This window comes from Erythranthe guttata, chromosome 8, assembly GCF_056151865.1.
Source record: "Erythranthe guttata isolate IM_541 chromosome 8, IM_541, whole genome shotgun sequence".
Lineage (NCBI taxonomy): Eukaryota > Viridiplantae > Streptophyta > Magnoliopsida > Lamiales > Phrymaceae > Erythranthe > Erythranthe guttata.
The window spans coordinates 17,141,249-17,153,178 of NC_142540.1; the positions used below are offsets into that span (position 1 = coordinate 17,141,249).

General features: G+C 37.0%; 3 protein-coding genes across 3 annotated transcripts; 2 read left to right on the plus strand and 1 right to left on the minus strand.

Moving 5' to 3' along the window:
- Positions 1–2,279: 2,279 nt before the first annotated feature.
- On the plus strand, positions 2,280–3,207 carry LOC148768661 (uncharacterized). Its single transcript, XM_088822052.1, has one exon. It carries the CDS (start codon positions 2,331–2,333, stop codon positions 3,162–3,164), a length of 834 nt encoding a protein of 277 aa, XP_088678178.1. The 5' UTR covers positions 2,280–2,330; the 3' UTR covers positions 3,165–3,207.
- A 2,242-nt stretch (positions 3,208–5,449) lies between these two features.
- On the plus strand, positions 5,450–6,509 carry LOC105951459 (auxin-repressed 12.5 kDa protein). Its single transcript, XM_012974895.2, has 3 exons — positions 5,450–5,679; positions 5,844–6,069; positions 6,172–6,509. The coding sequence occupies exons 1-3, from the start codon at positions 5,574–5,576 to the stop codon at positions 6,206–6,208; spliced, it is 369 nt and encodes a 122-aa protein (XP_012830349.1). The 5' UTR covers positions 5,450–5,573; the 3' UTR covers positions 6,209–6,509.
- A 145-nt stretch (positions 6,510–6,654) lies between these two features.
- LOC105951458 (putative E3 ubiquitin-protein ligase RING1a) lies at positions 6,655–10,985 on the minus strand. The gene is made up of 10 exons (XM_012974894.2): positions 10,717–10,985; positions 10,529–10,571; positions 9,317–9,375; positions 8,995–9,076; positions 8,780–8,900; positions 8,644–8,685; positions 7,551–8,111; positions 7,339–7,443; positions 7,059–7,235; positions 6,655–6,945 (listed from the first exon to the last, which is right to left on the minus strand). The coding sequence occupies exons 1-10, from the start codon at positions 10,859–10,861 to the stop codon at positions 6,901–6,903; spliced, it is 1,380 nt and encodes a 459-aa protein (XP_012830348.1). The 5' UTR covers positions 10,862–10,985; the 3' UTR covers positions 6,655–6,900.
- Between the last annotated feature and the right edge of the window lie 945 nt (positions 10,986–11,930).

Consider the following 11,930-nt stretch of genomic DNA (forward strand, 5'->3'; position numbering starts at 1 on the left):
GTTTAAATAATTATTAAAAAACAAAAATAGAGAATAACATTAATATAAAAAAATCAAGACAATGAGAAAGCATAGTCCACGACGGTACCATAATTTTTTTTAATGTTTTTTAATAATTATTTAAACTGGGAGGGGTGGTTTTTTTGTAATATTTAGACTTAGATCAAACGGTATTAGGGTTAAATGTCTGAAACTAGCGGTGGTAAGCACATTGAGATAATTTTCAAGTACACGGGGGCAAATCGATTCAATCGAAAGTAGAAGAGATAGTGGAATTTACACTAATAATAATAATTTAAAAGGAAAATATTAAATTAAATTACATATTTTATGGGTGGTAAAAAGTGACGAACATTTTACACAGGTAGTACCAAAAGCGCGCACCACCGCCAGGGCCGATCCCACGTCATTGACTTTTGTCTTTTTACTTTATAGATTTGTTCGATGCTACACCCGGTGAAAAACACCGGGTGGGTCTTCTGCTGCCACGTGTCTCTTTTTTTGTATTTTATAATAAATTTCCCGCTAGGGTTTACCTTTAGGGGTTTTAGAAAAATAAAAAAAGAACACGTGGCAGCAGAAGACCCACCCAGTGTTTTTCACTAGCATCGAACAAACCTTACTTTATATAAATGAATCCACGTCACGCGCCTGGTCCCACTGCGTAAACACCCACCGCAAAATCCGCGGTATTTGTCTGTTGACCTGACACGTGTACACAAACGTTGTCTCATACGGTGGTGATACTCTACTAGTACTGACTGTAGTACATTGTACATTGTTCCTCGTACGCCTCAGTACAGGGGAGTATATTTTTCTCTTTTTTCTTTTTTCACCCCATTTTAAGGAAGAAAAAAGGATTTGCTCTTTTCAATTTATTATTATTATTATTAATTATTTTTAATTATTATTCTCATAGAAGTCAAAAAGGTGTATTAAATGTATTGTTGAAAACTGAACGTGAGTAGCACGTGCTGCAATTTATTGGGATTTAGGCAATAATAAAAGTAATTACAAATTTACAATATGAGATTAAATTTGAATATTTTGACAATTAAAAAAAAAAAATCCTTGTAATCTAATTACTGATTATGGTAACTAGGTGGGGTGGGGGTGGGTTGGTTTTGAAATGACATATTTGGCCTTGTGCCTATTTATGCATTTCATCCTAAATTATATTTCAATGCATTTTACAATGAATATTTATATGAAAACTTTGAATTCTTGTGTGCCATAATAGAGCTAATTACTTATAAGATTTTCTAGATACTTTTAAAATTGTTTAAAGTTAAAAATCAAATATAAATACGACAAATTATAATTTCGTTACGTTATTAAGTTATCGAGTATTTTTAAGATCATGACGTACACTTTCATAATTGTCTAACGGTCTGACCTAATATAGTAAAAAAAATTCAGACAACGATGAACGACAAAAAATAACTTTGTCCGTAGGGTAATTATTACGTTATCGAATATTTCTGATATTTTGAAACCACGATTATCTATATAATGATTAGCCGACGACCATGCTCGCAACATAACAACAAATCCAGACGCCCAAAGTTGTACGTTTCGCACGAACTCGATACGTAGACGACAAAATTCACCTTTCGAACGATCAGTTTAAATTTTGAACACGTTGCGACACGCCGTTTTTCTTTTTAATTAAATTATCAAATAAGTTGAGTATATATATACACTTTAATGATTCCAAACATTCTAAGTTGTATATATAGTACACCAATATCTATCACTATATATAACCTATTGAACTATATATATAGTACTTGCAAACTTTCTATAGAACATATTGTTCAATTTTCTTTTACAATGTAAACATATATTTAATATATCAATTATACCCTCGAAGAATTAAATATAAAAAATACAAATAATAGTTGGTGGTTGCACCTAATTAAAACTTGGCATGTTCACTACTTCCATTTTCCATTGAAGCTCTATCCTCACAAATATTAAAATAATAAAAATAAGAGATAAAGGGCAAAAATGGAATTAAAAAAAAAAACAAAAAACAAAAAGCACCTCCTAAAAATATTATGGAACACAACACTTAATATACAATACGACAATTCGCCATGCAAAGTCATTACAACAATCTTCCCACGTATCTCCTAAACCCTAATCTCCTTCGCCACGCTACCACCACCACCACCACCCCACCCCGCCACCCCACCCCCACCCACCCCCCCTTTTCTGCTCCTATATATTTGCCCCTCCAATCTGTTGTTCAGTACCACTCTTACATTACTCTCAATTAATATTCTCTCAGAATAAAAGAGAGTTTCTTTTTTTCTGTTTTGCATGCGATGGCGCCCGGTGAGAAAACGGCCGCCGCCGTGAGTGGAGGAGGAACTGAAGATGAGCAGCACTACCGCGGCGTCAGAAAGAGGCCGTGGGGGAGGTACGCCGCCGAAATCAGGGATCCTGTGAAGAAATGCCGTGTCTGGCTTGGCACGTACGACACCGCCGAGGCGGCGGCGCGTGCTTACGACAGAGCCGCTCGCCGCTTCCGCGGGCCGGCGGCCAAGACCAACTTCCCTCCTCATAACTTGACCGGCGCCACCCCTGTCACCATCGATTTCTTCTACAGCACCCGTCGCCCCAGCCAGATCATCAGCGCCGCCGCCGTGCCACCCACATTGCCTCCGCCGCAGATGGCGGCTCTCCCGGCCCCCCGCCAGCCGTACCGATGCACCTACACGAACTGCCATCATTTCCGCCGCCTTGCTGGCGGACTGAACAACAACAACAACAACAACAACCCCCTGAACTGCCATCGTTTCGGCCGCCTGGCTGTCAGAGCCGCCAACGGACTGAACAACAACAACAACAACAACAACAACAACCAGCTCCGCCGCCCGGCGTGGGGAGCTACGGGCGGCGGGTATAACACCATGCAGCCGTTCCGAACCATCAACACCACCACCACGGCCACGATGCTCCAACTCCGCCCCGAGTCTTGCCAGGAAATCATCGACTTGTATAACAACATGCAGGGACTGTCACCGGATAACGGCGGCGGCGGAAGTAGGGCGGAGTCGGTGTCGGACTCATCCTCTGACGTCATTGACATGTCATCATCCGAGCCGCAAAGAGGCCTCAACGTGGATCTTAACCTCCCTCCTCCACCAGAAAATTAATTAATATTCCGCCGCCGTTATTAATTAATTATTACTATATTAATTAATTAATATAATATTAAAAAAAAAAAAAAAAAAAAAAAGAAACAGTGTGGTAACGGTTCGGGTTCAGGCGAGCAGATATAGTTAAGGTATGAATGTGTGGCTGTTGTTTATTACTACTGCAATGTAATGTAATGTAATTTCCTGTTGTTTTATTACCTTTTTATTATTAATAAAATATATAAAAAGTATTATTATTATTATTATATATCTTTTTATTTTTTGTTAATATTACGGTTTAATTACTTTTTTTAATTTCATCCAAAGCGGCGGCCACGGTTTTGGCGCGTGTGGTCCATTGCCCACCCACCATTGAAACCGGCATTAATAGTATAATTAATATGCAATATAGTAAGTAATTTCATGAGAGATTATAGTAATTATTACTAATATTAATAAATGTAAATTTTTCATAAAAGACAAAAAGCATTAATAAATGTAATTTAAAGGTTGCATGAGAGTTAACAATGGACAAGTAATGGTGGACGTGTTGTGAGAATCTAAATTAGATTTAACTAATTTGGGCTTTTTCTAATTTAATTAGGCCGAAAAAGAACGGGCTTGTGGGCCCACAACTAGAATCTAAAATACACATAACTTGAGACGGGCCTTAATTCGGGCTTTTTTTATTTTAATTAGGTCGAAAAAGAACGGGCTTTTTGGTTTCCGGCCCAAAAATACAATCTAAAATAAATTAAAGTTGAGACGGGCCTTAATTTGGGCTTTTGTTTTATTTAAATAAGCCGAAAAAGAACGGGCTTGTTGGCCCACAAATAGTATCTCAAATAAAGTAAACCTGATACGGGCCTTAATTTGGGCTTTTTCTTTTAATTTAATTAGGTCGAAAAAGAAAGGGCTTGTCGGCCCACAAATAGTACACTCTACTTTACTACTATTAATGTTTAATAAATAATTTAAGAACTAATTACATAAATTATATTACTGTAAAATTAAATCTGTTGATTAATATTGTTTTTTTCAATAATTAACATTAGAAAAAGATTAATGAAACCAAATTAAGTAAAGTTAATTAAAGAAAAATTATATGTGGGATCTGTATGTATTAATCATATCCAGTCCACGTCATACATCGGGTCCCGTAACACTAGATAGTAGACAGTCTTCATCCTTATCCTCTTTCAGGATTTCCTCTATTTCCAGATCATGTTTTGCAATTACCACTATTTTTTAGATATTTCTAGAATCGAATTTACTTTTTTAATCTATTTCAAGTTATTTTCTGTGCAAGTGAATAAATATTAGAGAAAAATCTACTTACTTATTAAACAAAATTGAGAAGCAAGTAATAAATTCTATAATTTCCAATTTTCCACATTTAATTTTAAATGGAGTAAATAAATGTAATTAGGGTAAATTATGGTCATCCCTAAAGTAAGATCAAATTAAAAAAAAAACCTTATGTTTGAGTAATTTCAACCACTCATCAGTTATGAATCTTCTTAATTACGCATTCAGCCTTATGGTGTCAAATTCAACAGATTCTTCTACATTCCGTGGAATATTCTTTAGTTTGTACTCGTTTTGCAAAAAATGCAGTTTCTGACATATCACAATCTGATATTTACAAGCCAAAAGACACATCTTATGACCATCTTGTTTCGAATGTGGAGCTCGAATGGATTAAAACGGATACAAAAACTTGATATGCCTAATTGTGTTAACCCAATGAGCCTACAATTTCTTAACCTAATGGGTCACGAGCCAAATATTGAAGACCACTACCACCGAGGCTCAATCACCTTCAAGTAAGGTTGGGCCTCGACAATCTCAATTAAGGTATAAATAAATGTTTGAACTCATTTATTAAGGTACGTCCTATTATCTGAGCAATACTACAACATGTATTCTCTGGACCATTTCAATTATCCGCACGTCTGACTTGAGCGTCGGAGGGGTTTCCGCCGGATCAACCTCCGGCTTAGTTTACGTGGTCTATAATCGCAGGTATCTCAAGGTCATCGATCAAGCTCGTGAATCAATGATCTATTTTGCTCCTCCAGCTCATCTTACTTCAACTCTCTAAGGTGATCTAACTTTAGCATCATCAAACCTGAAGAATATTCCACGGAATCTAGAATATTGTGTTAGATGATTCATAGTTGAGTGTGCGATTGTAACTACCCAAACAATAAATTTTTCGTAATTTAACTTTACTTCAGGGGTGAAAACGTAAATTACCAATACAATTAAAAATAAAAATTCGAGTGGAATTAGAAATAAGCAACTTGGAAAGTGGTAGATATTTCATCACCAACCCTTTCTATATATACACCATCTTCTTTACTATCACTCTATATATAATTTGAAAACAAAAAAGAAAAGCAAAAAGAAAAAAGGTTGAAAAAAATGGTGCTTTTGGATCATTTGTGGGATGACGTGGTGGCCGGACCTCAGCCGGAGCGTGGCCTCAAACATCTTAAGAAGGTCTACACCCAGCCCTTGAACATCAAAGGTATACATACATACATATACGTCGTCGTTTTTGTTTTATTTTAATTTAATACTATGATTAATTCATCACGACGATGCAAAACTCAGCCAAAACACACACACACACATGTTATGGTGTGTGTTTTATTTTATATATTTATGTTAATATTTTATATATATATATAGGATTGTTGGATGTTGGAGAGGGTAGTAGCAAGTTCCAGAAGTCTCTGTCGATGCCGTCGAGCCCAGTGACGCCGGGAACGCCGACTACGCCGTCGCCTACGGCGGCGGCGCGTAAGGATAACGTGTGGCGGAGCGTGTTCCACCCCGGGAGCAACCTCGCCACCAAGACCATCGGAACTGACTACTTCGACAAACCGCAGCCCAACTCCCCCACTGTTTATGACTGGTATATATATATATATATAGACATACTAATTAATTGTACTTATCGGTTATAATTAAAATTAATTATAACTTTATTATTTATTAATTAATTTATTTTTGGCAGGCTTTACAGTGGAGATACGAGGAGCAAACATCAGTGAAGATTTGGAGTCACCGGTGCTGCATGTAAATATTGAAGTCGAGCAATATATATATATTATGTGTGTGTGTGTGTGTTTCTGTATATGTATATAGGTTGGGGTTCTGATTTCCTGCGTTAATTATGATGTGATTAGTGAAGTTGTTTTGAGCTAATCGAGTATTTAAGTTTTGTATTAACTATTAAGCAAATCAAGAGAACAACACCGTTTAGTGGTGCACTGCGTTTTTCTTACCGTGTAGATCGGACTTCTCCGATCAATTTATGTATGTGCAGTAATAAAATAAGTTTGACCTCATCAATTTTCCTTTTCTTCTTATTTATTTATTTATTTTTTCCCCAGTTTTTATGCTTATCTTGCCAATAATTAAACAACTTTATAATCATTTATTAATTTTCCCCACAAAAAGAAATAATAAAAAAAAGTCACTGCACAAATGGACAACCTTTTAAACTTATCTTATACTATATAGTCCCCACCACCATCTCAATTACATATGTAGGAAAATAAAAATAAAAACATTTAAGGACAGTAAATTTCATTACAGTACAATTGGTTTTTATGTAATTTTTTAACTTCAAAAAAACCACTCAACTGGAACAAAAATATACAAGTAAATCTACTGTTGTGTAGTTTTATCAAGAAACCTCAGAAGGGATATAGCTTCTTCCTGCATATAGTTCTTCTCCCACTCAATTTCCTTCGCCTCCGTTCTCCTTTCGTCGGTATGCTAAGACCTTCGAGAAAGAAAATTCATAGTGCATTACAGTACGAAAAATGAAAACGAAAAAAACGAGACATGTTGCTTGCATGTCGATAATTAATTAATTAATTACAGGTAATGTCGTACCAGATTTCGCTGCGTAAACTTTGTATTGATTTCGTCCAAGGTTTGATCGTCATTCAGCAGCTGCAACTCATTATTGTGGCAAGGATTTAAGACCGAAGATCCCTTTGGACGATGATAATCTTTTATTACAAGCATCTCGATTTCACTAGCTTCAACCGATGTCTGCATTGCGATATACTGCACGAGATACGGTTTTTGTTGAAAAGAATATCTTCACAATTTTGTGTCTAGCGTTCGTTCTTAATTGACAAACGGAAGATGACGAATTATATATATATACCTGGCATAAGTGTCTAACTGATGATGTGTGGCTACAGCATAGGTAAGGCCGCTTCAAGTTCGGTATCTTCTCGTGCAACGAAACGAGCATCAGACTAATTTTAAACTGAAACGAAGAAACATAAACCCCTGTATAAGTTCCCATCGACGGCAAAAAGAAAAATAGAAATCCGGCTCTAATAATAATAATAATAATAATAATAATAATGACACCTCAGCATCTTCATGTAAAGATCGGAGATGATTGACAAACTTAGAGAGGCGATTAGGCTTGGAAAGCCTTCCATTTGCCCAGTTAAGGCCACCATGGCGGGTATTGCTCCTTGCGCCACCTCTTCCCCAGCCGAGAATTTTTCTGCTGTGGACAAGTGCAGCGGATGCACCTAGTGACTCTTTGTCCTTGTCTGAATCTTCATCTTCATCATTGTTATTACAACCTTCGTCTGCATTGGCTTGTGGTGAAGGCTGTGAAGTGAGAGATACACGAGATCTTTTGTACTTTCTTAATTTGACTAGTTCGGGGGAGTGCTCTTCAGACGAAGAAGAGTCCTTGCTGTTGTCATCTTGACCGTTTGTTCCATCTTCTTCTTCTTCATCGTCATCTGATATGTGGTGTTCGACGACGCGCTGGTTTCTCCGACCTCTCAAATTACGATTGTGCCCCTGTCTTCTGTCTGATGTGGTGGCTGCTGCAGCTGCAGCTTTGGCCGATGGACGTTTTTTACCGAGTGCTTCTGCTTGTCGACGAAAGGTCTGGGCAATTGAATCTTGGATCTGTTTTAAAAACACACAAAAATTAGGCGTATGGAATTAATTTTATTTTTTCTCTAATAACACCGAACAGAAATTTCCGGGTCGGAATCGGCGGAATTCGGAAATTCCAAATATTTAGTCATCTATTATACAAAATATATAATAATATTGATAGTATAAGTGTAATTTTCGTAATATAATCGGAATTTTAGGAAATTAAAATCGGATCGGAAATCATAGTATAATATGTAAATTTCAATTCCGTTAAAAAAAACAGAAAAAATGGAATCGAAATTTTCAGACTTTTCGGAATTCGGAACGAAAAATATTGTTAAAAAATCAGAAAATTCGGTTTGAAATCGGTGGAATCTGGAATTTCCTCTCCAATTTCCACCCCTACCCCCAACCTATCGAAATTTGCCAAAAATAGCCAACTCCACTCTAACCTAACTAAAAATGGAGTTTTAACTGAAAGCAAATGAGAGCTTAGAACAAGAGAAACCAAGCACTATATATTCCACATTGAAGCCCATTTGAGGTATATAATATATACCTGCTTATTGCGAGCTTTCTCCTCTTCATGGAAAGCCGATTCCTGCAGTGACAAACGGGCATGTTTAGTAACGAAGCAGCACAAATCTTATATTAACCGATAAGAAAAAAGAAGGTATTTTCTGAACTATTATTACCTCTTCCTCGTACTTATCAATGTCTGGATACAGAGCAGAAATCAGGGCATCATAGTTTGGATCATCTCTTAACGAACGACGGCTAGCACAATGTGTACGGCAAGCAGGACATTCATTGTTTCTGCAAATCGAGATCGGCGTTTAAAATGTGATTAAATGTGAGCTATTTTTGTAATAGCCATAGTTAATGGATAAGAGGCACAGATTAGTAGTACCCTAGGCGCATGGATTTATCAATGCACTCTCTGCAGAAGCGATGTAAGCATTCCATGACTGTTCTTGTCTTTCTAATTATGCCTGTGCACGGAAAATTTGAAACAATGGTACATTACAGAACTGTCGCGATCAGAACTGCATAATATGCTTTAATAATATCTTCACTTGTAGTTTGCTAAAGTAGGAATTGGTTCAGCCAAATTATGTGTGAATGATTGAACTGGATTTAAAGAACTATATAAACTACTATTTTTGCTTACAGGCAGTCGAATAAAGGAAAGTGCTGCAGCAAGACAAACACGAGTTAGAAAGAAAAAGTACCTAAACATATTGGACATTGAACGTCCTTGCGTATTTCAGACAACTTCACGGAGATAAATCTGAAATTGAATAAACTGTTAGAGCACTGCATACAAGTGACATGTGCAAATGAGGCCAAACTATATGCACTGCCCACCTAAGTGAATGCTCAATGAACCGGGATTGCAGTTCGAAATGCAGTTAAAACACAAAAAGCAAACCTTTGAAAACTGAAACCCCGAAATTTTTTTGATTGCTCACAAAACTGAATATTCCCAAATTTTGAGCCTCCTACGAACTTCTATCACAGATTGTATCTTCTTGTTAAACCCCTATCTCCACTCCCTAAGACTACAGACACATGAACTTCTCATTCCAGATCCCTCGATCTATAATTACCAAATTGTGGCCAAACCCCACCGAGAAACTTTTTCCTTGAATGCATAATCGGCTAAGTATTCCAATCTGCTTTCCTACTTTGAATCGATCATATTCTGCCAAACTACAAGTCTATGAGGATATGCTTCCAACAAAAACTTTCACTAAAAAAAACTATTGGGCAGGAATCAATAATATTTCATCAAAGATGTACGAGTACCAAAAACTACATCGAAGCCTATTTTAACTAGATGACTATGAATGTCGTATACAGTAAAGAACACCGCATACTAATTCCAACAGCATGAACATTGCAAGAAAACAACTATCTAATCATCAAACCCAATTTGCAATCCCTCGAATCTTAATCCACAGACAGAAACCATAATGCTCAGTCAACAAGGCAGCAGTACAGTTCCCGAGTAACATCCTCGAAACTCAATCAACAAATACATAGGGTATAATGCAGGGTCACCTGTAAGCAGATCACATGCATGATTTTAACATGCAAATATCAAGTAATCAAAAGTAAAACGACAAATAAATCGCTAAGATCCAAAAGCGAGGTCCATCCGCCTTCAAAAATCGATCAAACAACACTCTGAATTTTCAATCCCTAGAGGATCTAAACTTGAATAAAGCAAAATAATCAAGCCCAAATCTCCTTTCCGGTGAATCTTATGTAAACAACTTGCATCAGCTAAAACCGCCCGATTTATAAATAGAATAAATTAAAAATTCAAATGAGTATTAACACGGTCAAATCAGACATGTGTGCTTGGGTTTCATACGTGAGCGTATGCGAACATGTATCAGTATAAAACATATATGCATAAAGAGATAAGAAAATATTACTCGTCCTTTTCTCCATCGCTGGAGTAAGAGGTCTCGTCGGAATCTGAAAAATCAAACACAAAAACAAAACAACAAAATAAATTCAGAGGGAGAAAAAAAAATTGCTGACTGAAAATCGAATTCAGCGTAGCCAAGGAGAATGCATGCCCGCAGACGTGGGAATGTGTGTACATATATAAAGCAAGTACCGGAGGCGTTTTCATGCTGCTCGTGGTTACGATTATCGCCGCCTTGGAGCGAATCATCGGCTTTATCTACCTCGAGCGGCGGTGGCGGTGGCGGTGGAGAAGACGGCGGAGTGGGGGTTTCTCGGGGGCGCTTTTGGACAGGCATTAAGTGGCGGAGGTGTGAGTAGGAGCTAGGGCGTCGGTCGGTGGCAGCGGCGGTGGTGGAGGAGGTGGCGGTGGTGGAGAGAACGCAGTCAATGAAGAAATCGCGTAGAATTGTTCTGGTTTTTTTTTGTAGAAAATAGAATGTAAAGAGTATTTCTTTTGTACCTGTGTGAATTGGGGTTCATTCGTCTCCTGTTTTCTTCTCTACGGTTTTCTACAATTTCACTCAAAAGTGTTAAAAAAATTCATCACCTATAAAAAAAAGAAACAGTTTTAAAAAGCCATCGTTGGCGATTTTTCAACTCATAAAATTCAATTTGTTAACGTTAATATGGTTCTATTTTTCATGCTTCACCAAACTTTCCTGTGATAAATTTATAGTAATAAATTAATTAGTTATGAAAAAAATATAGAGAAAAATTAATTATGATCCTTGCCTAGCTAAAAATAAACAAATATATCAAATTATTAAATATATTTTGTATTAATACTAGTAACAATGATAATATAAAATAAATATTTTTTAAGGGCTAATATATGGGCTTTTAGGTGGGATATGATATTAATTGGGCCTAGACTCATTAGATTCGCAATTGGGCTGAAATAGTTCCTCTTTTATTAATAAGCAGACTTTTATTAGATTGCCAATTGGGCTGAAATAAGCAGTTCAGACAATTTCTTACATTCGTTGGGAGAGAGCTACTTCATAATTGATTCACAAACACCACACAAGAGTAAAAAAATACAAGATCGAAAGAATCACTCAAGAAAACTTGGTTTTCTTGCTCAAGCAACAATCTCTCTCTCTCTCTCTCTCTCTCTCTCTCTCTCTCTCTCTCTCTCTCTCTCTCTCTCTCTCTCTCTCTCTCTCTCTCTCTCTCTCTCTCTCTCTCTCACACACATAATGAATTAGCTAGATGAGTCATCAATATGTTAATGCTTTCGTTGGTGTGTCCACCGTGGTTGGTAAAACTGTCTCACACGGGCAAGATACCACTTGCTCCATTCATCATACTCCACGTCAACACGAGTTAGTTAGAGGGACTTGTTATCTTCTACACTCTCGAGTG

What these genes read in the sequence shown, in the direction of transcription:
- LOC148768661 (XM_088822052.1), top strand. Translation starts at nt 2,331, where the DNA reads ATGGCGCCCGGTGAGAAAACGGCCGCCGCCGTGAGTGGAGGAGGAACT.
- LOC105951459 (XM_012974895.2), top strand. Translation starts at nt 5,574, where the DNA reads ATGGTGCTTTTGGATCATTTGTGGGATGACGTGGTGGCCGGACCTCAG. An exon ending in CCAGCCCTTGAACATCAAAG is followed by an intron (nt 5,680 to 5,843) that starts GTATACATACAT and finishes ATATATATATAG; the next exon opens with GATTGTTGGATGTTGGAGAG. An exon ending in TCCCCCACTGTTTATGACTG is followed by an intron (nt 6,070 to 6,171) that starts GTATATATATAT and finishes TATTTTTGGCAG; the next exon opens with GCTTTACAGTGGAGATACGA.
- LOC105951458 (XM_012974894.2), bottom strand. Translation starts at nt 10,861, where the DNA reads ATGCCTGTCCAAAAGCGCCCCCGAGAAACCCCCACTCCGCCGTCTTCT. An exon ending in TCAATGTCCAATATGTTTAG is followed by an intron (nt 9,077 to 9,316) that starts GTACTTTTTCTT and finishes TTCCGTGCACAG; the next exon opens with GCATAATTAGAAAGACAAGA. An exon ending in CAGTTAGACACTTATGCCAG is followed by an intron (nt 7,236 to 7,338) that starts GTATATATATAT and finishes TATCTCGTGCAG; the next exon opens with TATATCGCAATGCAGACATC.